A 24,540-nucleotide genomic window follows, 5' to 3' on the forward strand; every position below is an offset into this window, starting at 1 on the left:
TTGTCTCCCTCCCCAGCCTCCTTCGTCGCCTGCTTCGGAGGGTCTTCGTTTGCGGGGGGATTGTGGGGCTTGGTGTTTCCTTTTGTGCGAGGTGGGGGGCGGCTGGGGCGGGGGTCGGTGGTCGCGGCCGGGAGCTGGGGGGCACGACGGGGAGAAGTTCAGCGCCGTTCCCGGGGGTGGCTGCTTTTTGTTACCTACCCGGAAAAATAACAGCGCGGGTAAGGCTGTCTTCGTGTAGTGTTTTGCCTGTAGGGGGTGGGGTGTAAGGCACATATTTATTATTATTTTTTGTCGTTTCCCCCACCGTTTTCCTGTTGTGGCTATTTCTCCCTCAGACGTACTCCGAACCCTCTGTACGTGGGGTTTCTCCCCCCATCTTACTTGCTGCTCTCTTTTTTGTGAGTGCGAAAGGGGCTGGAGGGGTTTGATGTTTTGCCTTTCGATCAAAATGTAATTTTTCTCTTTTTTTTTTCTTCCCGTTTTTAAGCCAGTAAAAATTATTGTTTTGCCAGCCTGTTCCTTTATTCCCTTCACACACACACACACACACCCCACACACAAAAAGGCCATGGAAAGCCTTTATGGTTTATGGGCAAAGCAGCCCCCACTCCCCACGCTTCCCCTGAAGCCAGAGCGGTGCTGGGCTCGACAGCCTCCATTATGGAGCCGTGGGTTTGGTTTTTGCCTGGCCTCTGCTAGCCAGGGTATCTCCTCACTCCCAACAGCCTCAGGTGGGACCGAGGTGGCCCTCTTGTGTCCCCCGTCCCCCCCCCCGCCCCGAGATGGTCCCTGCGCCTCCGGTTGCCATCGGTGCTGGCACAGCGGAGCAAGATAACTCTTATCGTGTGTTTATATAATGGCCTTTGTGCCTGTACGTGGATATTTTATATTATATAAAAGGGGATTGGTGCAAAATGGTGTGTGTGGGGAAGCAGCGCTGGTGGCTGGATAGTATTTTTTTTTTTTTGAGGCTGTGTAGTATTTTGTAGGTGTCTGTGTAATGTGGGGTATTCACGTATGCAGACGCTCATGCAGAGCACACACTCCCTTTGAGGTTGTATGCGTGTTAATCCCTTATGGAAAACTAAATGGTTTAACTAAATGATTGCCCTGCAGCCCCTGGGAACGCTGCCTTGGCCAGAGAGTGCAGGAGGGGTGGCAGGGCAGGGGGGGCTTAAGCCTGCTGGGGGTGGGAGGAGGAAGGGCTTTTAAAATTTTACATGTATAAATACTGTATATAGAGAGTAATATCAATTTCATATGCAATAATATAAATTTTGTATGTGAAATTTTCTTTCTTCTTCCTGTAATAGTAGACCTGAAGATCAGATGATAAGGGCGAAAGCTGTAGATGGTGGGGGTACGTGTGTGAAGTAGAAGCAAATCTGGTAGATGTTTGAACTCCTGGAGCAGTTGCTGGGGGGTGTGTGTTCTGCCCCTTTCCCATGAATCCAGGCTGTTGCTCTCTGGCTATCCTCCACCCAGGTTTTCTAAGCACACTTGTGTGTGTGTGTTGGGGGGAAGATAAGACAAAATGACAGCTGTGCGAGACCATGATTTTTCACTCCATTATCCTGCTTCTTGCTTCCACCCCCTCGCCCCGGAGCATTTTTTAGATTCCCCTTTGGAGCCTGTTGCTTAATCAGCTAGAAGGGCTGTTGCCTCGTTGTGTGAGAAACCCTTCTTAACCTGGCTCCTGCCTGTCCCAGAAGGGTGGGACCAAATTTAGGCTTGGGACTGTGGTGTTGCAGAGGAGTAAGTGCTGTGCCCTGGTGTGGAGGGGACCGTGCTGGGACCTATTGTCCGTCCTCTGCAGCTTGCTTGGCTGTGCTTGCCCCAGCTGGGAGTTGGACTCGAGTTGAAGTGCTTGGGGTTTGCAGGCCTGGGCAAACGTGGCCATGAAGGAAGGAGGTTTGAGAGCTGTGTTCCTCACTGTGGTGTGACGGGTTCCTGGGGACAGAGACCTTTGATCGTTTATTGGAGTAGGAGTGTAAGCAAGTCAGATGTATGTTAATGTGGTTATACAGAACAGCAGGCAGCGGATAAAAATCATGTCTGTTTGCTGCGCCCTCACCCAGGTACGCCTGCCTCCTGGTTCAGTTCCCAAGGCTCTGCCTACATTCCTCGTAGTAAGAAAGTCAAAAATAGCCACAGGGTTTTGTAGACTTTAGACACACACAAACCCACATGCATAAGTAAATACTAGGTGAGGGGACTCCACCTCTAAGTGTTTTGTGTGTGGTTTCTGGTGACTGGAGCTCTGCTTTCAGGGTTCACAATGTCCCCTGAATGCCTTGATAGGATTATTTCCCTGTACGTCTCTGCAGCCCGTCCATTCCTCTTTCTGTAATCCCGTCTCCTGGGGCAGGAGAAGCAGCTCTGGGTTTATAGTATGCCCGAAATCCTGTAGCTGGGATTATTTTTCTGTGCTTGTACCTTACAAGGCTGTTCCTCCTTTCCTGCAGTGGTGCTTCCTTCCCACTGAGCTCCAGCAAGGGAAAGTTCCTCTCACCTACTTGTGAAAACATGAATCATTCCTCACCTTTCCTGTCCCCAACAGGCTCTGTGTCTGCATTTTGTACGCTAATAATGTGGCATTGCATAAATTAGGAGTGTGGCACGTCCCTCTAAAAGGAGACGTGTTGACTGTCTCAGGAAGAGCTGTGGTTCCTCGAATAAGTTGGTGGCTGTGGAAGGGGTGAGGGGAAAGGGGCTGTTAACAGGGGAGCTGCTAGAACAGTGTTTGACCAAGGTGTTTGCAGCAGAAATTGAGGTTGCAGGGAGAACAAACTCTGTGGCTGTGGTCCTTCCACCTAGTTGGTTTTCTGTGGAAGGTGAGTAGGCTAAGCCTGGGCATGTTGATGGAGTATAGCAGGTCAAAGGGTTGGCTAATCACCTCGGGTAAAGGGGTGAGGAAAGGCCTGAGCTGCTAAAACCGAACAGCCGGCACACCTAGGTAGGCAGTAGCAACGGAGAGGCTCGGGTAGACCAAAAGAGGTTGTGATCCCATCAGCAAAAGCGTGTGGAGATAAGCAAGTGGCGTTCCTAGTCAGTGCGGGCCTTGTCTTGAAGGGTTCAGTTCAGTCATGTCTCCTCCCTGTCCCCTGTGCGGGCCCCTGCCTAGGGGCAGTGGAGTCGCTTGCTCCTGGCAGTCTGTCTGTCTCTCCCAGCCCTTGGGTCCTGTGCTTCACTGCCACCAAGGTACTGATCTAGGGCTGGGCCAGAGTGCGCTCCTTCTCAGAGTTTTTGCTGCCCATCCCTTCTGGTGTCTCGAGTGGTTGCCACTGTCTTGGTGCCAGGTGCTGTAGGTTACAAGGAACAGTGCCATCTCTTGTCACAGTAGTGTGAAGTGATCACCCACTGAAGCCTTCTTAGGAGGGATTTCCTGCCCCACCTCACCTCAGTCTCTGAACGAAATGGTGGGGAAGAGATTCAATCCTTCTTCATTCTCGTAATGGAAACATGGAAAACATACTTGAAAGGGTCATGTTCCTGCAGCGTTTCTAGCTCATGCTGTCCCTGGACTTCTGGGAGATCAGGAAGGGTGACAGAGGCCATGTAGGAAGTGAAGTATTTCAAGATTAAAAATTGTATCCAGCCTCTGGGTGAAGTGGAGAAGTCTCTTCTGTGGTGTTACATGATTCACTTCCTGTTTCTGCTCTGACACTGCTGTTTCTCTGCTTCTTTTCTCAGCACGACTGAACCATGGAGCTTCGAGTGGGGAACAAATACCGGCTGGGCAGAAAGATTGGCAGTGGTTCGTTTGGAGACATTTACCTAGGTGAGTATGAGTCTCTGTCCTTCCACCTGCAAGGTTGTTTTTCTCAATTGTGTCATTGTTTTGTGGTTGTTTTTCTTGCTTGTTGATATTTGTGGGCACTGTGTAAGGTTGGAAGTGGTGGAGAGAAAGAGCTTCAAGGAATACTGCTAGTTGCTGCCGGTCTTCTGCAAAGAAAGTGGGATGAGTTCAGCTTTGCCTTGCAGGTATTGGAGAGACAGTGATGTTTGATCAGATTGATTTAAATTTGGACTATTCAGGGCATATTTGTCATACACACTACTCCAGCTGTCTCGCTTCCTCTTCTTGAGCTTGGATGTGTGGGGGTGTAAACTTTGTAAAGAGTGGGTGGTGGAAAGGGAGGAGGCAGTTGTTCCTTCAGGGTAGAAGGAATAAAGTTTTGGGAAGATTAGTAGTGGAAGAGATGATACAGCACCTGTGAGAGAGAAATCTGAGACTGGGAGGTGTAAAACAGGTGAGAGAGGCTGGCCTCATTGGTGCCCAGATCTATTAGATCTATAATGGGATTTACAGTTAATGTCTGGAATGACCTGAGCTGGGAGCTCAATGGACAGAGCCCATGAAATGCTGGGTTTCCTCTTACCACAGCAGGTCGCCTGGGGAGATATTCTTCTAAGCTAGCATGCTGATGTGTAGACGTGTTCCCTGATACTTTGCCTGCTGATGTTTTTTATTGGCTCAAATGATGTGGGACCAGAGTGGTGAGACTATCCAGTAGCCTGATTGATCCCTCCATGAGAGCTGGCATGGCTTTTCCTGTCATCTTGTTCTCACCACTACTTGTTTAGCTGTAGTCCTGCAGGCCAGCAAAGTGATTGTGCGCTCCCTTCTTGGCGTTTGCACCCTTTGGATACTTACAGATGGTCATCATGTGTTCCTTGACTGTTCATTTGCTTAGTCGAGTTGTATTTTGCTTCCTGATACATCCACCACTCCTCACGCTTGTTGCTCCTTCAGTTTTTCCCAGTTTGTCCATCTGCTGAGCAACTTGGAGCCTACACAGCATTCGAGGTGTGGCATTTCCAGTGCCAGGCAGTGAGTGAAGGGCTACCCTTCAGTGATCTGTAATGCGATGCCTCTGCATAGACTGCTTTGGGTCTCCTTGGCTTCCCCCATCACCAACACTGTATCAGGTTGCAGAATTGGCCTTAGCACCATGTCAGCTGTATTGTAGGAGATCTCTTCTATGTTCTGCAATGTCTTCCCATCCCTCCTCGAGTTCCTTTCGTTGAATACCTCTAGTTCAGATTACTTATCCCCGTGTTTGTAAATCACCTTCTGTTTTCTACTTCTGGCTTTTATCTCCAGTTCTCTCTTGCTTCATTATTCTTTCTCTTGATTGGTGTTGGCAGCCTCTCTTGATTAAGTATCCTGTGGGAATCATCAGTAACAGGCTTTGTTGCCACCTTTACCCAGAGCATGAGCAGAGATCATAAATAATGTTTCTGGGATCCCAGTTCCACCATGTGCTGCCTTCACTGCAGCCTACTCCTGTATGTCACTTCTCTGTGGCCCTCCAGCCAGTTAGCGTCTCGGGTGACAGTGCCTTCAGTTCCCAGGTGCTAGAGATTGAGAGGTGGTAGCCTGGACACAGCATTTGCCACCTATGCTAGGGCTTGAAGCGTTCCAGACGCTCTCTAGGACTGTAGAAGTTGTCAGGATCTTGCAAAACGTCTGGGAAGTGTGTGGAGAAAGAAGGGAAGTACTGAATGGAAAGGCCTCTGCATCACATAACAGGTCATACCCCTGTGCAAAGGGGACATGGAAAACACGGGCTGTGGTGAAGGGGTTGTGCCTACTTTGTCTGTAACCAAACAATGTGAGAGGCAGAGGAAGCCCCAGTGCTCTGGTGTGGTGAGCACAGCGGGATGCCTCCAACTGCCCGAGTTCAACCAAGTTACATGAATGCAGTATCAAAGCCCTTGTGATGTTCATTGAGGTGCAAGCCAGTGTGTTTTGAAGCAGTGATAGCGAGACTTCTTGGAGCCTGGGTGACTCCCCAGCCTGGAGGGATGGGGCACGTAGTCTCTGATGGTGCGTCTGGAGAATGCTTGCGTTCATGCTATCCTCTCATGGTCTGTTCTGCAGACAGAGGGACTCCTTCACAAGGACTTGTGTCCTGCACCAGATTCACCTCGCAGTCCTCTCTTGATAATGGTGTGGAGACGGTGCAGAGACAAACAAGCCTTGTCTGTCTCTGAATGGGAGTGTGGTCTGTATGGTTTGTTCCAGCTTCTCCCTCTTAGGTTGTTAGTGTCTTGACCTACTCTGTAACCAGTGGGTGCTGCGTGCCGTGCTCTTCGGGGATTTGCTTGTGGGTTTTCTGTCAGGAGGAAACTTGAATTTCCACATGGGCAGACAAAAAGGATGGACTCCTGTTAATCCTCAGCTGGGGCTTAAAGCACAATGCCTCGCTTCCATGTGCTACCTTGGGGGACAGATGTGATTCCCCGCATGTTGGCAGGGTGGGAAATGAGATCCAGCTGCCTTGGGACTGGGCCTACCCCATTTGCTTCTAAGAATGCTCACTCAGAGCAAAACCTGGTTTGCAGAAGAATTGCAGAGACCTTTGGGCCATCAGAGGATCGGTGCTTTGTCAGAGGTGTTGGCCGAGAAGCAGGGCAGGGTTGCTGGATTTGGTACGAATCGGCGGCAGGGCCTGGATGTGCTGGAGGGGACGCTGACGGTGGAGAGGAGCTGGGAACGGCGGGGCAGACAAAGCTGATGGGACTTGCCGTGGCTGGGGACAGTTCCTGGTGGCAGGCTCCTCCCTTTCTGGGAGGGGAGTGCCTTCCCTTTGTTTCCTGGCCTGTTAACTCTCTCTCGCCCTATCTGACTTCTTCCATCTGTTCCCAGCCCTCCATTCTTCCCCCACCCACCAAGCTGGGGAGAGGGGAGTGGGCAGCGGGGAGAGCGGGGAAACATGCCTGTTGGCTTGCCTGATGCGCAGTGAGGGCGGTGTTTATTGTACCAGACATGCAGCAAGGCTTCCACTCCAAAAAGATCCTGTTTAGCCGGTGACATCCTCTGTCCCCAGGGCCCCGTTTCAAACAGCTCGTGATGAATGAGTTGAATTTGTGCAGCCCCCACAGCGGAGCGAGACTGGGGGTGGATGTTAGGAATTATCCCCAATCCTACGTACGTCTCTCGAGTGGCTGAAGGCAGAGCAGGCAGGCTCTGCTGCGTTTGTCTGAAGTGCGGTGCTTTCCAGTCTGGAGAGGGAGCAGAGAACTGTTGCTTTTGTACTTGTATCTTTAAAAAAGATGGTGGTTAAAGCATGGAACCAAAGGGTCGAAGAGACTCCTGCCCTTGAATTCCTTCTTCTTGCAGTAGTCTTGGTCTGGGTAGATCTGTAGCCAAAAATCGGTAGAGGGAGCAGCCGCCTGACGACATATGGGGGTTTGGGCAGAGAGGGAGGTGAGCCCAAAGTGTTCCATTGGTGACTCCCTCAGCAAAGAGTAGCTCCTCATTAGGTCTGGTAGGTCCTACTTTTGCTGTCCCAGGCCACAGGGTTGTTTCTTTTTTTTTCCTAAGAGACTGACACCTATGTTTGGGCTATGGAGAGTGTGGGGGAAGGCCATGTTGGTAATTTGAATGGCATACTCACATTTTGCAGAATCAGAGTTTTCTTGATGCTTAACCTCCTCCTTTTTTCTACTTCACATGCTCACTGATAACACTCTCCATCTGCAGACGGCCTAGTACATGGATGCGTTGTCATCTTCCTGAACACATGGGGTAACGTGGAGATGAGAACTCATTCATCTTTCCACTGTTCGACTTTGGGGAGTACGGTCCATTTCAAATGCTAATGCTACGGCTGCCTAAAGTCAGCAAGACTTATCATTGCGTGTGTGTCAGCAGATGGACTAGGAGAGGGAAAAATACCCCCAGGAAACGGACAAGGGAGCTGCTGCAGAGCATTTGGAGGGAAGTCTTCACAAAGGCACGGGAAAGAGAGAAGGGAAGGACGTGCTCTTAGCTATTTGGATGTCCGGCGTGTTTCCATGCTGAATAAGGGCCAGTGATTGAAGACTAGTTTAAAAGGTAGATACTAGTCCGAGGCCACTTTCTTACTGTGATCTGAGCCCCTTTGCCTGATCTTTTCCTCCTTGCACTCCTGATGCTTGTAAGAAGGGCCCTGTGGTGGAGTGAAGGGAACGTACAGACTTGCTTTGCTGGCCAGCAGTTTTTAAGTGGAAAACGTCAGCATCTTTCCAAAAGTAACCATTGGATAAATGGCTCTAGCTCTCAGGATGGCTTTTTCCTTTTCCCTTCTCCTGGCTCTTGTGTAAAACCCCCTTATTAAATTCATCCCATTTCTTCTCCTTCCCCTCCCTCAGAACACCCTAAATAATTCCTCTCCCTCCTTAGTGTTTACAGCCTTCAAATATTTGCAGGCTGTTGTCATGTCCCATTCTTCCTCCCCACCCTTCTTAGTTGTATCTCTTGTCTATGTTACATATTTAGCTCTTTTAATCTTTCTTGGTAAATCAGTCCCTCTAGGCCCCAATCGTTTTTGTTCCTCTCTTACAAATTCCTAGCAGCTTGTCTGTCTCTACCCGGGGCTGTAGTATCTAGATGACGTCTTTTTGCTAGCAGGCAGCTCTTGGCCAACTTTGCGTACAAGCCAGAACTCTTCAACAGGAGGTTGATCTCCTTAGGATCCAGGGGTAGAAAGAGATCCAGTTGTGTGACCATTTCTTTTTTCTCTGTAGTCCCTGGCTCTGGAGGTGGTGTGTGAAAGGATGGTTGGAAAGATCTATCTGCAGCTGTCCTTGTGGACTCTGAAAGTATTATCACAGGGATCAGAGGGCAGGAATTAACCAGAGCTACCAAAACTAACTGTAGGATATCTACGAAACATCACCTTTGACTCCATCTGCTGATGTTTGGCATGCATGTTCTGGAGTAGTTTATTTTATGACAGTGTTCATAAGCTGCTCATGATCAGAGCTGCTCTCTGATTTGTGTTTGAGTGCATCTTCTAATAGTTCTGGATACGAGGAAGGGCTTGTCCGTGTGTGCGAGGCAGGCATGGGAAGGAGGGAAAGAGAAGCGAGTCTTGAGTGTCATTCCCGTGACCTGTGTGCAGATCTTCATTCTTTCCATTTTAGGATGATGTGAAACATCTGGAATCCTCTTAGCTAGTACAAGAGAAAGACCAGCCTATTCCTTCTTTGACAGAGTGCTGGCTTTCGTGGCTGGCAGCTCTGTTCTTTTCAGAGAGAAGCGCGTGGGGTGGTGGTTTTGTGTCATCGCAAACTATCTAGCAATACCTTCAACAAAGGCGTCTGAGTAGCTTAATTCAGTACTGGATTCAGTTTATTGCTTCACGCTTCTAATTTAGGATATAGCAAATATTTCTGTCTTGGCAAAAGATAAAGGTACTATTAAAGCCCTCGGGAGAGGGAGAAGCTGGAGATTTGGGAACTGCCTGTATTGAACAGGTCAGGGTTGCGGAGAATCCAGAGGTAGTTGGGAATGTTAGCAATGTCTCCTCCTGGACTAATAGACTCTGTTGAAATGATGTACCTAAGGTAACCAGTAATTTTGCTCCAGAAGAGATACTCCATATCACTGCCTAGGGGGCTGGCTCGGGTTTAGGGGCTAGGTATATGATCAGGGACAGCTAAAACTTCCACTCAGTTTACTGCTGATACATACAGATTGATCTCCCAAAGTCTGGCACTTTTGAGATAATGAGGCAGTTAGCACATTGTAGAACTGTCTTCTAGCCTGGCTGCAGGATCAGAGCTGGTTTCCTATTCGTGTGCGTTCCTCTGGGCATGTCTTTGCAAATGGCAGTGCTGGAAACTCTGTATGAAGTTGAAGTGGCTGAATCTCATTTCTATTACAGAGAATAAATTTCAGGGCAAATCTTAAGGTTTTGGCATCTGTACGGGCCTTGTTAAAAGTGTTCAGCTTCAGTGGAAGCTTGCACAATCTTCATTTCACCCTCATTTCTATGCAGGAGCCAATATTGCAACTGGTGAAGAGGTGGCCATCAAACTAGAATGTGTCAAAACCAAGCATCCTCAGCTCCACATCGAAAGCAAGTTCTACAAGATGATGCAGGGAGGAGGTGAGATGGGGAGGAAAGGATGGGGCCGGGGGAGTGGTTGAAGGAGGAAATTGTTCTGGAGGGCCTTGGAAAGGAAATGATTTGGTGTTACAGATGATCTTCTCAGCAGGGGATGCAGCAGTTTTCCTCTGTTCCGTGGGCTTAATCTTTCTCTTTCCCCAGTGGGTATCCCCTCCATTAAATGGTGTGGAGCAGAGGGGGACTATAATGTGATGGTGATGGAGCTCTTGGGGCCCAGCCTGGAAGATCTCTTCAACTTCTGTTCCCGCAAATTTAGTCTCAAGACAGTTCTGCTCCTGGCAGACCAGATGGTGAGTTTCCTCTGAAGCATTTGTGCCTACTCCCCTTTTCCTTTTTTTTTTCTTTCCCCCCTCCCCTCTTCTTCCCCCTCCTCCCATCCTCACTGCTCAAGAACTGCTGTATCTCAGACTTTTTTTTCATTTAACAGCAAGTGGCTGCCAGGTTTCTATTTCTTGATGAAGCTGGAGGCCTGGAACCTAGGCATTGCCGGTTTTTCCACATCTCCATCCCTCCTTCCTTGCCCTGCTGCTCACCCTGTGTTAGTTTTACAGGCATAGATGCTTTTGCCTGCATGATGAACAATTGGCATTGCTACTTATCTTGACTCAACTGCCCATGCCCTGGGTTTAAGATCCTTAGTGGTTCTGGACCTTCTCCTTTCCCATCCTGGATAAGTTTGAAAGTTGACTGGTGTCGATACTGAAGCTCAGAGTTTTAGTCCATACAAATTTGCTTCCCATGCTTCATTGTGCTAACGGTGACCTCCCCAGATCGAGAACTGGGCTGGTGTGCAGGGTTAAATTCCATCTCCATCTCCAGATCCTTCTGCCTTCAGAGGGTGTCTTTTCCTTGACTGTCGTGTCTGATATTCTCTGCAAAGTGTCCCTTTCCCTGCTGTGACAGGCCAGTGTCCTAGAGAGAGTACTGTTTTTAACAGATGTAGTTATGATAAGTTTCCTTCTCACTTCTCTCACTATTTATTTATTCTCCCCCCGTCCAGATCAGCCGTATTGAGTACATTCATTCCAAGAACTTCATCCACCGGGATGTGAAGCCAGACAACTTCCTTATGGGCCTCGGCAAAAAAGGCAACCTAGTATACATCATTGATTTTGGTTTGGCCAAGAAGTACCGAGATGCCCGGACCCACCAGCACATTCCTTACCGGGAAAACAAGAATCTTACTGGCACAGCCCGTTACGCCTCTATCAACACCCACCTGGGAATTGGTGAGTCTGCTGTTGCCCCTTGCTGGGGCTTTCCAGGGGAGATAGTGTGTCCCCAGAAGGAGGGAGTTGGGTTCTGTGCCTGGCTCTGCTGCTGACCTATGTTGAGATGCTGGGCAAATAACTTAATGTTACACCTGTGTTACCTCTCCTGCCTTTTGTGGCACTCTCAGCTCCTGAAGGCAGAAATTGTCTACCGGTATGTGTTTGTGCACCGCTTTGTGCAGTGGGGCCCTTGATGTTTCAGCATCAAGGCTGTGACCTCCCTGACTTTACTGCTACTAACTCTTCCTTGCACAATTTTTGCAGGCTCATTAGATACATAAAGGAGACATGGGCAGGCACTGAGCCTTTAGAGATATGTGCAATGGAAACCTCTCTTGTTGACTCGTGAGTGCCTTCATCAGTGATTATTCTGTAGCTGTCAAAGCTCAAGGATACAGTCCCACTGCAATGTGGTCATACTCCTGTAATCCACCACTGAAGATTGGGACAGTCTTGTGTGGAAATGTACAAAAAGCTGAAATGAGGGGAGGCTTCCTGCTGCCTGGGCATCCAGGTTTTATGATTGAGGATTGGCTGTCATGTGCCTTCAAAATACACGCGTGTCTGAACCACACTGCCCTGTTCACTGTGAGAGAGACTGAGGCAGCTTTAGGGAGGTAGGACTCTGCTCTTAGTGTCTGTGGTTAGTACTGTGGGGATAAAACTAGGGTGGGAAAGAGCGCCAAGAGTTCAGCCAGGTCTTACACTGGTGATGAGCATCATCCCAGGTTTTGTAAAAAACTTGTGCAGGTTAGTACCTACCAGACTTAAACCTTCTGAAGTCACCTGTCCTGGGAATGAGCCCCTGATGCACACCAGCTGGTTGCTTTGAGGAACAGAGGTGAAAACCTCTTGCAATTTTCTGTTTCTTGACCAGATACTTCTCTGCGGTGTATGACCTTTTTCACCTGCTTGAGCTAAACTTTGTCCGCAGTGCAAGAGTTTCTTAGTTACCATAGGGTCCGTTCTGAGCAGGCTGGCTTGGTTCTGATGCTGATTGGCAAATCCAAAGAGCAGAAACACTGAAGCTGCCCTGTCCGCAGACCCAGGAAAGTAGCTCCTGTGTTCACAGCTCAGTTTGTATCTCAGGAAGACCTTATTCTGAAATGTATAAGCTGGGAATTTGAAAATCAGAGCAAGGAACCCAAACCTTTTAAACTAACAGCTTCCACAGGATTTCATGTCCTCATTCTTCCTAGGGAAAGCATCCCGTTCTCCCCTCTTGTAGATGGTTTCTCAGAAATCTGGAATCAAGACTTGACCTGCAGAAAATAAAGCAGTTCCCCACTGTCTTCCTTACTTAATACTGTAGAACTGTAGACTGAAAATGCTTTATTTATTTTGAAATGGGGAGTGTTGTGTGTTGAGAGCGGGCTGTGATCTCCTGACCTCTTGCACGTAGTAAAAATAGTTCTCGTAGAGCTTTCCAAGTTAAGTCTTCTGTATTTTGGCTTGACCTGCTTATATATAACTGACTCTCCATTGGATTCTCAGTCAAGATTTCCACGGCCATGGTAACTGCCACAAGGAGACATGCACAAAATAATTCTCACTACTATGTCTGTCGGTTCTTTTGTGTGTGCCTGCTCTGTCTGAACAGATCACGAGAGGCTAAATGTCTGGTTGTGTTGGTTGTGGGTTTTTTGGTTGTTTTTTTTTTTAAGGCCTTCATTATTCATTCCGCCCTAACTTAGCCCTTTGCTACTGGTGCTTGGCTTATGTATCAGGATGAACAAACAATGTCTGAACACTAATCCGAGGGCAAATCGCATATGCCATCGGTCTGAGCACAGCCGTCGCTCTCTTCATGCCCTTCGATTTGGGAGAGTCTGGGTGTGAGTTGCTCTGCACAACAGGTCTCGGGTGTATTATCTCCACGTTGCAGATAGTTCCCCTGAATGGCATAAAGGTTACATGACTTGCCTGGAGGAAAGGGGATGGGGGTGTCAGGGTTGCAGCTGCAGTTCCTGTTTCTCAAGACCTTGCCACAGGGCGTATGACAGACATGTTTTCGAGCTAGCGGCATTGCCATGGGAACCATCACTCTGAATTTTTTTACTTTTCAGAGACTAAATTCTCTGTCTTAATGTTACATTAATGTGGTTTAGGGAGAGGGAAGGAACCAGGTGCTGGGGTATTTGTGTGACAGGAATAGCAAATGAATAAATGCCTTTATTTGAATGTGCAAGCTAAGGGTTGGGCATTCCGATGTCTGGAGGAAACACATTCTTTTCCCAGTGACCAGGGGAAAAAGTAGGGGGCGAGATCGAGGAGGGTTTCCACAGCTGGAGACTTGCTGTTGGGGGAGTCATTGGACTATGCAGGCTTTGGTTCATGCATTCCAGTCAGTTTTCACATGCTCTGGAGATGAGAGTCCCTTGCACCCTCTGGAGCTTGTGAAGTCTGAAATAGATGCCCAGGGGTGCCCAGGAGACAGTCTTAGAAGAAGCCTGGTGGGCTCTGTCTGGATAACAGGAGGCTGGACATGGGGGGCAGTTCCTCCCCAAGCGCATGTCCTAGATGGGATTGGCGTAGTCTGTGCAGAGCATAAAGTTCTTCTGCTCGTCTTGCCCTTGGTCACCCATTCCAGATTTTTGTGGTTTTAAAGGCTGTTGCCATGCAGTGGGGAGAGAAAGGGGAAGCGTAGTCCCAACATGTGCAAGTGCAAAATCCGATCTGAGTATGTAGTCAGGAAAACGTTTGTTTAAGACTGCTTGCTGGTGGGCTGGCTCCAGTGAGGACAGCTGATTTCTAGGGAGTCCTGTATGGGAACAGCGTTGCTTTGGGTAGGATCAGGGTAGGGGGAAGCGCTGTCCTGGGGGACGAGGAGGTGCTTTAGGCTGCAAAGAAACAAGTTTTTGTCATGAACGTCACGTCCAAGGCAACCAGTCCTCTGTCTCCTGTCTTTGCCCAAGCATGTCTTCCCCAGGTAACTCACCATCCTGCTACTCACCCCTGACTCAGGTCCTTCTGAGTGAGCACCCTGCTTTGGGAAGGCACTGAGGGTGTGGGCTGGCTGGGAACCTCCCTGGGAGTGGAAGGGAATTGGCAGGAGGTTGCTTGCGGAGTGGGTTGAGTTTGAGAGGTCATGCTGGGTTGTGTGGGAAGACGACCTTGTGTTTTCTATTGGAAAGGGGATTGTGGCTGAGGGAGGAAAGGATGAGTGTCTTATAAGAGTAGCAGTCCCCCATGTATTGTGGGAGAGCTGAGAAGCTGAAATAAAATTGAGAGAGAAAGTGTGATGTGCTGTCACAGGTCATGACTGTAATCCTGCTTCTAGACTGACTTGCTCTGGGCACACATTCGTGTCACTTGTGTTTCTCTTTCTCTTTTCAAACTGTAAAGTGAGATTTTTTTTTTTTCCCCTTGATTTTTTTTTTTTTTTGCCTGTGTCACAGGAATGCTGCAAGAGTTAGTCAATGGTTGTCAAGCTTCTAAAATTAGGAAGTAGTAATATTAAGTAATGTTTCTTTGGTGTGTAGAGATGAACTTTTTTTTTTTCCTAACTAATTAATTACTCTGCTTTTGCTGTCTCATGTTACCTAGTGTCCTGAGAATGTTGGTATGAGGCCAGGGGGGAAAGGGGAGAAAAAAAAAAAAAGAAAATTTGGTGATGTGTAATAGTAACTGAAGATGAAACAAAGAAATGGGGTGTAGGAACTGTTACTCTTCACTGTCATCCAAGGTTTAATTCAGGATCTTGTAGTTAGGGTTACAGCTGAAAGACAGCTACAATGTTTTGAGGTAGCGTGACAACTGTGACCCATCATGTTGGTGCTTCAGTCTCATCATAGATTTGAATCTCACTGAAATTAAGTGGGCTACAATGACCAAATGCACCTGAGATATTGGACATCAGAGATGCAATGCAATCAGACGTTTATCATTCAGCATTTTAATAATTAGGTGCTGTGCTTGCAGTTGTTTTTCCTTGATCATGTTGCTGTGTTAAGGCACAGCTAAGGTGTGTTTGCATGCATGTAATGGATACTAGTCATCTCCTCAGTTTGGTTTTGTAACTGCTCTCACTGCCTCCAGTAAGGGCTTGTAGCGTGCCTCACTGACTTCAGGCTCCCTAACCTCAAGTCTCTTAATCCTGGCCTTCCCTAAATCACTAGGACTGTGCCTAGGCATACGTTCGCAGAACGTCCCCTGTTCTGGATGGAGTTGGTGGCTGTGCTCAAAGCTGCTGTGCTCCACAGAAGTGGAGGTGTGTGATCCAGCCTGCTCTAAGCTGTGTGGAGTTCAAGCAAGTTTTTGGAGGCAAGATCCCGATCTACTCCTGAAACGCTGACTTGCTTGTTCAGTAGGTTCCTCTGGTTTCTGCCTTGCCTTTCCCTACTTCTGAGGGCACCACCGTGCTCTAGAGAGGGAACCTGCAGTTGCAGGCTTTAAAGCTACAGCGTGGATAAGTCAAGGGCTGGCAAATTGCAGGATTGAGGTTACTCTCATCTCCTGCGCTTTCAGGACCTGGATGTGCATTCTGACTCCATTTCCACAGGCCTCTTGTTTCAGGATGTAGGTCATTATCAAATATTGTTTCGTTTTATTTAATTGATATGCATGGTGTGTAATCATGGCCCTCTGAGAGTACACGTATCCCAACCTTAGGCCAAATGCAAAACCGTGGATTTCTTTTCCCTGCTCTCTGCATCTAAGCATCTCCCAGCCAGTCATATGTAGTTAACTTTGGCAGCAGCCTGATAAAATTGGGAAGTATTTAGGCCCTTGAAAGTGGCCAACTTGAGGCAGTAAGTTAGTGAGGTCCAAAAATGCTGTTTTTTTCCACATGCTCAAACTAAGATACTTTGGGGATCTGCAGGACTGCCTTCTCCTCTGCTCCAGTCTTGAAACATTGTGGTTTTGTGGCATTTCCTGTGCTTTGACCCAAAGGCTGTCTCCTCTCAGTTGTGAAGTGATGAGACCCTCTTTTTCTTCTGCAACCACAGTGCTTTCCACCCCCCTAAATATTTTTAATTTGCTGAGCTCTGTAGTTCTCAAAAACACTAGGAGGTTATGAGGGAGATGCAGGAGGAAGAAAGGCCCATGGTGACCCACATCTTGTGTTGGTTCATCTGGACATCTAGATCTGTGATCTGCTACAGCTACTTCTCTGTCAGCGTTCAGTTCAGCAAGCAGAGTAAAGGGTAGCTGTAATAATCTACTGGCCTTTGAATGGGGCAGGTGGTAGCATGTAACTGATGCTGAGAATTAACCCACAGACCAATAAATGATCTGCAGCATCTTCCAGGACATGGCACTGAATCCAGCAAAATGTGCTGTAGTAGTAAATTAATCTAATAGATGAATCTATCTAGTCTTTCCTCTACCCTTGTGCTCTCCCTCAAGCCATATTTTGCCTTTCTGTTACGCATGTAAGTTGTTGTCCTCCTCAAGATGTAAAATACTTTCATTTTACATCTTTATTTTACATCTTAGTGTTTATTTTACTGTATTTGGGAGGGGAACAATGGCAAGAACTTCGTGACAAAATTTGTGAGTGCATTAGTAAGCATGTTGGAAGAGCTGGGAGGAGTTTCACAAGTTGACCATTCAACATTTTCAGTTTCTGAGATTCTGCGTCAATTCCATCTTGAACTAACTGGAAACTTAAAATGGCTTGGCCAATCCAGAGAAAAAGTTCATAGAATCATAGAATTTCTAGGTTGGAAAAGACCTTAGAGATCATCCAGTCCAACCATTCAATGCAGAATGTTTTTGTTTGGGAAACATTTTTTTGTTGTTGTTCTGTAAATAAGCATCTAAAAGCAGGCCCTTACAGTGACATAGAAAGGGCAACTCTTGCTCTGAGTAGAGTTGGTGGTGATGCCAGTTACACAGTCATTACCCATTTGGAGGGGAACATTTTGTTCAAAGTATACCTCTGTATTCGTACTTCTTTCCTCCACAGCTTGAAAAATACCACCAATCCAGAAAGATCTTTGCACAGTATTACATGTTAGGCTTCTCTAAACTATCAACAAAGTTGTTTACCACAAGAAGGGGTCCCTAGTTCCTCACTTCTGCCCTGTCTAAAGAGTATCAGCAGGTTACTTATATGGTGTGTTTGAAAGGGTTGTGTTGGTCTTGCTTCTGTTAGCTTTGTCTTTCTGTCATGACTAATCCCCAGGGTGAAGTATCATTCTGGGTGGAGAAGTGTAGGTGCCCTTCCTCTGGGACTGGGAAGAGTGAAGTAGGCAGTCTCACTGCAGCATTTCTTGGGCTGTTGAGTTCTTGTGTGAATTCAGGCTTGTCCAGCTGAGGAGGTAGTCAGAGTAATTATTCATTTGTGAAGTGGGTTGGGCTGTATGGGGAGAAGAGCACTTTAACTCTTGCAGTATGAACATCCCCACAGGAATTTGTACTGGAATGTCTTCTACAAGTTTGTTTACGCATAGAAATCTGCCAAAGAAGAGAGAGGAGTCCTTTCTTTTCTCTGTGTTCACCTCCAAAGCTGTGTGATTGCCCGAGCAGTTTTGATTGATGCTCACTCCTTGCCCCTTTAACTTTTCCTCACAGAACAAAGTCGACGTGATGACCTGGAGAGCCTCGGCTACGTGCTCATGTATTTCAACCTGGGCTCGCTGCCCTGGCAGGGCCTCAAGGCTGCCACCAAGCGCCAAAAGTATGAGAGGATCAGCGAGAAAAAGATGTCAACGCCCATTGAGGTGCTCTGCAAAGGGTACCCTTGTAAGTGCTCTGATCTTGATGGCTGTCTTGTCTGATGTATGGCTTGCTCTCCTGCTGAAACCCCATGAAGTCTTGAGTCCTGAAGGGCAATGCCTAGTGTCCCCAGACCAGAATGTGCCGCTCACACCAGTGATGAGAACGATAAGAGACCAATGGTGATACAGTTCTGGTTTAGCAGTGGGAAACATGCTTTTGTGGAGAGTTGAGCCTTGTGTTAGTATGGGCATGAGAGTGCTGAGACGGATCTTTAGGACCTCAGAAACAGTCTGGAATGGTGGTTGGCAGTGAGGTGAGAAGGTGTGCTGATGATCGTGAGTTTTTACTGCGTAATGAGGATGAGGACCAACTGTGATGAATTCCAGAAATAACCGGGCAATGAAGTGGCAGATGCAGTTCTTAGTAGGTAAATACGGAGTCATGTACGTGAGAGGAAAGAGAAGGCTCACTCCTCGTGTCATATGCAGAGTAGTAGGCTCTGAGCTGAGCAGCGCCGCCCATGAATGAGCTGTTGCAGTTACAATAGATGGTTCTGTGAAAACATCAGTTTTGCGCTTAGTGGCTACTGAGGAAAGCGGATCGGGTGTTAGGAATTACTAGGAAAGAAAAGAAACCTAAATGGTCTGTATAAACCCATGGCTCACTCGCACCCTGCGTGCACCGTGCAGCTTTGGTCCATCCCACTATTTCAGAACAGACATGGTAGAACTGAAAAAAAGGTTCAGGAAAGGGCCAAAAGGGTGATCAGAAGTGAGGTGGTTTCTATACAAGCAATGAGTTTGCTGGAACCTGGAAAAGAGGTGATTAGAGAGATGACAGGAGTCTACACTCTTATTATGCCTCCAGAAGTTTGGATGGCAGCTGATTATTTTGCAGTCCCAGTTCTTGTATTGGAAGAGAAACAAAGCTGGTTCCTGCTAGCTTCAAAACAACATGATGTGGTTCTTCAGGCAGCCAGTAGTAGATCTGTGGAACTCCTTCCCAGAAGATGTTGTGGATACTTAAAGCTTAACAGGAGTTCAAGGAGAGATTGGACAACTACGAGGAAGAGCGATCTGCTGAGGGTTACTAAACAATTAGAAACCACATCCAGATCAGGAAGTTCTCTGAGCTGAAAGTAGCAGGAAACTGGGCTAATGTCAGTGAAGGTGTCAGACACGCTTGCCCCGCACTTTCTCCTCTGTAGCTGTCTGGCCACTGCTTAAGACAGGCTACTGAGCTAGGAGGACCTCTGATCTGAGCTCTGCTTCCCAAAGCTCACCTCCACCTATTCTTTAGGCCTGCGCTTTTACTCTCCTTTAGCAGGCTCTGTGACTTGCTTTCTCTTGCTTGGAGAAGCAGCCAGAAAAAAGAGGTATGTGAGCATTTCCTCTGGTAAAAATAGGGATAGGGTCTCGGTAGCCAAAGCACCGCAACCAGCAGGCTCTGTTTTCGTTACACAGCTCTGTTTGTGCCATCGTGGTCCAGCACACTGCTGCTCAAAGGCTGTGGTGGCTTCATGGTGGGACCAGGAGGGGTTGAATGGTGTTCAACAACTTGTTCTCTGCTCCTTCCAGCTGAGTTCTCGACATACCTCAACTTCTGCCGCTCGCTGAGGTTTGACGACAAACCTGACTACTCATACCTGCGGCAGCTCTTCCGCAACCTCTTCCACCGCCAAGGCTTCTCCTACGACTACGTCTTTGACTGGAACATGCTTAAATTTGTGAGTGTGTGTGAGGAAAAAAGGGCTGGAGAGCCAGGGGTTGATTTGTATCATGGAGATGAGGGAGAAAAGTTTGAAACTGCCGGTGACTTATAATTACTTCTGGTGATCAATTTGAGGAAGGGGACCAGGTAGAGTGAAAAGAGACAGAGTTGTCTGGTGGTGCCACCTGAGGGGGTATGATCACTTTTGTATTAGTGAGTCTGTTGTGTGGAGGATGTGTGTCAATAGATCTATAGCTATAGGTAGGTAGAGATAATTTTTCAGGAGAGAACTGTATTCGGAGGTGGGACACAGTCGTGAATTGCAGTAACAGCTGCAGTACTATATGCTTTGTTCCCTGTTTCCTCATGGAAGAGAATGAGGCCTTCTCTGAGTGTAGTGGGAAATGGTGGGAGGAGAATGTGTTTTGGGGAGGGAGCTCTGCTTTCTTGGTGTGATGGAGCACTGTGTGTTTTCTATCCGGGCTGCTGCTGTCTTTCCTGCCTAACGGTGTGGGGGTTTCTGTCCTCCTCAGGGAGCAGCCCGGAACCCCGAGGATATGGATCGGGAGCGGCGAGAACACGAGCGAGAAGAGAGGATGGGGCAACTCCGAGGGTCAGCCACACGAGCACTGCCCCCCGGCCCACCTGCTGGAGCCACTGCCAACCGTCTTCGCAATGTCACTGAGCCCATGGCCTCCACCCCCACCTCCCGAATCCAACAGTCTGGTGAGTGGGGTGGGAAAGCTGGGGGAGGATGCCACCCCTGTTACTGGCTGGAAACTGAAATGATTGACTGATGTTCTTGTCTCGTGTTTCTCTGCCCCAACAGGAAACACGTCCCCCAGAGCAATCTCAAGAGTGGACAGGGAGCGGAAGGTCAGCATGAGGTTACACCGAGGAGCTCCTGCCAACGTCTCCTCATCCGACCTCACAGGGCGGCAAGAAGTGTCACGGATTTCAGCATCACAGGTGAGTCCGTGCTGCAATGTTCATGGCCTCAGCCTGGATGTCCTGGAAAGACTAAGGGCCCCAAAGCATTTTTTACCTAATCTGCTGGAGCTGATATGCACCTGAAGCTTCTACAGGGTGGTGAGGGGAGTGGTACCAGGTTATGCCTTGGCTTTTCAGTTACGTGTCATCTGGAGGCCACGCTCAGTACTGTCGTCTTAGCTCTGCTTTGCTTGGAGTAAGCCTTCATCTGGTCGTCTTCCAGACTGTAATGGTTTGGAGAAGTGGAATAGTGAACCCTTGGGAGAGAGGATGTCCTGAGGACACGCAGCCTCTCTATTTTGGTGTTCTTCATGACTTTTTTCTTCCTCTCCATCCCTTACCTATTCTTCCTCTTCTTTTGTAGACAAGTGTGCCATTTGATCACCTTGGGAAGTGAGGAGCAATTGCCACTGGACCAGTGTTTGCTTAGGTGAGCCTGTCCTGGTGCCTGCAGTCCCCCAGGCAGGAATTGCCGGCATTAGAGATTAAGTTAAGGCTTTGATGTTGCTGTGGGAGATCAGTACGTTTCCTTTCCCTTCGCCTTACTTTGAGATGGTTTTTGGCTTTAGAGGGAAGAGCAAAGTTGGCTGCCAAAGCCTTGGGGGGATGGATTATTCGAAGTGTGAAGGTAGCTTCCATTTCTCCAGGAGGGTAGGGAAGGTGGAGAAGGTGCTGGGCCCGGGGAGCCGTTTCATTAGTTCCTACCAAATGATTTTCTGGAAGCATGATAGTGTTGGGGAGGTGAGTACTGAGCACAATCAAGTGTGCGAGACTTTGCACAGTTAGTGAGTGCCTCTTGCAGTAGCTGAACAAGGTAACTCTGAGGGGTGGTGGGAGTGTAGAAGAAAGGTCTGATTTGATTTGTTACACTCCAGTTGGCATTGGTATTGCTGGGAAGAGCCTTCTCTCCTAATGTCCTCTTCCCTTTTTCTCTCTCTTTTTTTTTCCCCTTCCCCTTTTTCTAGTGTCTTCACTGTATTTTTCTTTTAAAAAACAAAAAAAAAAAAACAAACAAAAACTAAAAAAGACAAAAAAAGACAAAACACCACAAAAAAAAAAACTGACAGAATTTCTTTTTGCCAACGACGAGGAGTTGAGCTGTGCCCCTGCGCTGGTGTGAGCAGTTTCCGAGAGGGTCGCCTGCATCCCCCAGCGCGAGCGCCTCCGAGAAGCTGACGACGCGGGAGCCGTGCGGGAACACCTCCACTGCCCCCCCAGCCCCACCCTGGCCCTACCGCTGCCTGCGCTGGCTACCCCCAGCTCCCTCTCTTGACTCTCTGCTCCTGGTTTTGGTTTCTCTCTTTTTTTTTTTTTTCCTCCTCCTTGTTGGATATCTTCTCCTGCTTTATTTTATTTTTTTAATTTTCAAATCATATGGTTTCTAGCCATATAAATTTTAACTTTGCTCTCCTTTTTTCTGAGGGCAGAGGATGGTGGGGGAAGTTGGTTTTTTGTTTGGTTTTTTTTTTCGGTTTGTGGGTTGTTTCATTTAATTTTTTTTTCCAGGAGCCTTGTGGGCCAGGAGGGAATCAGATTCCAGCCACGCTTGATGGTAGAAGTCTGATTTTTTTATTATTATAACAGAATTTATTTTCTCAAGCATTAAATGAATTTTAAGCTGTGAGGGGAATTGTGGCAACGGCCTAATCATTGACTCGGGCTTTCTTTCCTCGGGTGGCTTCTCTGCGTTTTTTTTTGGCTGTCGAGAGAAGTGCCAGACTTCCCTGATCCGAGTGGTCCTTACGCACGGAGGGATCTTTATGGAGATGCACCAGGTCCCATGAAGGATGGGAAGGCTGCAGCTGAAACACAGGGAGATGAGAACCCACTTCCCATCTCTGCAGCAGGGTCTTTTTTTTCGTCTGGCTGTGTGTGTTTTTCTATTTTATTTTATTTTTTTTAATTAAAACTTGTTTTAATTCCTGCGGAGAGAGTATGGGACTTGAGGAGAAGAGAGGGGCGCACAGGAACTGGAGTTTGGTTTTCTTTCAGAGCGATGGCTCTTGCTCTCTCCTTCCCTCATGCAACCCCAAGTAAGATCCACCATACATGCACAACCCCTTCCTACCCTCTCCCCCCTGTCTCCCCCCTCCCCCCCCCCCCCCCCCCTTTAGTTGTTTTTAAATATAATTTAGGAATACTCAAGCTGCTTTGTGGCGCTTGGGGCTTTGAAACACAGTGATCACCACTGCGACCTATGGCCTGTAGCAGACACACTGTCACGGTAGTGTGGAGCCGATGGTTGTTGGCAGGGCGGGGAGGGTGGGGTTAGTCTTTGTTTTGTTTGTTTTTATCCTTTCTATTTAACACTTTATTTTTCCTCCCTATTTTTTTCCTAATTTATTTACCCCTCTTACTGTCTCACTCTTTTTTTAATTAAAGAGCAAAACTTTTTATTACTTTGTAATTTAAAAAAAACAAAAAAAAACCTGAAGAACTTTGGGGGGGGATTTTGTACTTTTTTCCTGTGTAAATATTGGACTTTTTGAGCTTTATCGTGGTTGTTAATTTGAAGTAATAAAGTAGAAAATGATAAAGTGATGCCAGCATCTGTTATTTCTTCCTTCCCTGGCATCCTTGCTGGGAGTGATGTCTTGCAGACAAACCTGTTCCTGAGTTCCAGGAATGAGTTTGATCAGAATTACTGGAAAAAAAGGCACAGGGCTGGAGTGCCTAAAAATAAATCTGAGCTGATCTCTGCTGTTGCAGCCTTGGAACAGCAGAGCTATGTGAAATTCGATTCAGGGTCTCTTGGTTCCTGGATTTGAGCCTCCGGCACCCCATGTGTCTGGCCTTCAGGAGGAGCGGGATGGGACACTGTTGGCTTTGAGTGTGCACCGAGTTTGACAGAGGTGGACCCTGGGTTTTGTATTTTCTTGCTTCTATCCTCAAATCATGAAGGAAGGGGAAGGAGAGGGGTCAGAGCAGCAGCCCTGCGCACTCGACAGCAGCGCTGTGCCTGATGCAAACATGCTGAACTTCCTGTAAAGTGGCACCTGCTGCTTTGGTGTCTGCGGTGGTGTGGTTTGTTTGGGTTTCTCTGCCTTTGGTTGCCTGACCTGTCTGGCAATAAATTACTGAATTTTAATACTGATTTATTTTTAAATCACTGCTCCTGTAGTTATGCTTCCCTGCATTATCCAGATGAGAGGCCTATTTCTTGCAGGCTGTGTAAAAACTCTTGAAATTTATTTTCAGAAACACCTGCTGGGAATAAATGATGGATCTTGGTGACTTCGCAAATTCCTTCCATGCCTGTTCTCTGCCAGCTGAGCAGGAAGAGCTGCTCATTTGTTTGCCTGTGGACTGGGTCTTCCAGCTCCTTGGATGAGAGAAGAGGAGGAGGAACGGGAAGAGGAGAGGGGGTAGTTGAAGAATATGGGCTGTTGTCCTGTTGCCTCTATCCGGCATTGGTCCTGCCCCTGTTTTGAGTGTGTTTTGAGGTATCAAAATGAAATTACTTTTTCCCATCTAAAGCTTGTTTTCTGTGAGAAAGGGAAGTGTTGCCAGCTTGGAAGACAACGCTCATCTGCATGGTGCCTTTCCTCCACTTAGCACAGCAGTGTGGTGGAGGCAGCAGAGCCTTGATCTGGCTGGGTTCTGGAGAGGTTGCTGTGTTTCAGAGGGGAGTTCTGTTTTGGGACGGGAGGGAGATATGGGGTAGCAGGTCCATGGGTGCAGCTGTGTCTCAAAAGAAGAGAGCAAGTGCCCCTCTGAAGGAGGAGAGTCCCATCAGGTGCCTCAGGTGGGCTATTGACTGCTCTTGGTAACACTGCCCTTGCCACGGGGACAGTGTATTAAAGGTTTTTAGGGCTTGATTTGGGGTGGGGTTTTTTTTTGAGCTTCTTTCTTGTTTAGATTGAAAATCCATTGTTCTGTCTTGAGTGGAGATAATATTGGTTTTTGACACCTATGCCTGTGTTTTTTTCCCTCGGAGTTTCTGGGAAAACGGCCCTGAGGTAGAGGTGGAAATCTGCCTGGGAGCATCTTCCTGCCCG

The 24,540-nt window shown here is 47.8% G+C and overlaps 1 protein-coding gene across 1 annotated transcript; it reads left to right on the top strand.

Annotated features, from left to right (window-relative positions):
• The first annotated feature begins 3,705 nt into the window (after nt 1-3,705).
• CSNK1E (casein kinase 1 epsilon) lies at nt 3,706-20,939 on the top strand. The gene is made up of 9 exons (XM_086610198.1): nt 3,706-3,781; nt 9,774-9,884; nt 10,047-10,195; nt 10,906-11,134; nt 17,696-17,866; nt 19,420-19,568; nt 20,086-20,278; nt 20,382-20,521; nt 20,907-20,939. Exons 1-9 carry the CDS (start codon nt 3,706-3,708, stop codon nt 20,937-20,939), a joined length of 1,251 nt encoding a protein of 416 aa, XP_086466324.1.
• Nucleotides 20,940-24,540: the final 3,601 nt, after the last annotated feature.

The sequence above is a fragment of the Tauraco erythrolophus genome, chromosome 4 (genome assembly GCF_009769465.1).
Source record: "Tauraco erythrolophus isolate bTauEry1 chromosome 4, bTauEry1.pri, whole genome shotgun sequence".
NCBI classification, from domain to species: Eukaryota; Metazoa; Chordata; class Aves; order Musophagiformes; family Musophagidae; genus Tauraco; species Tauraco erythrolophus.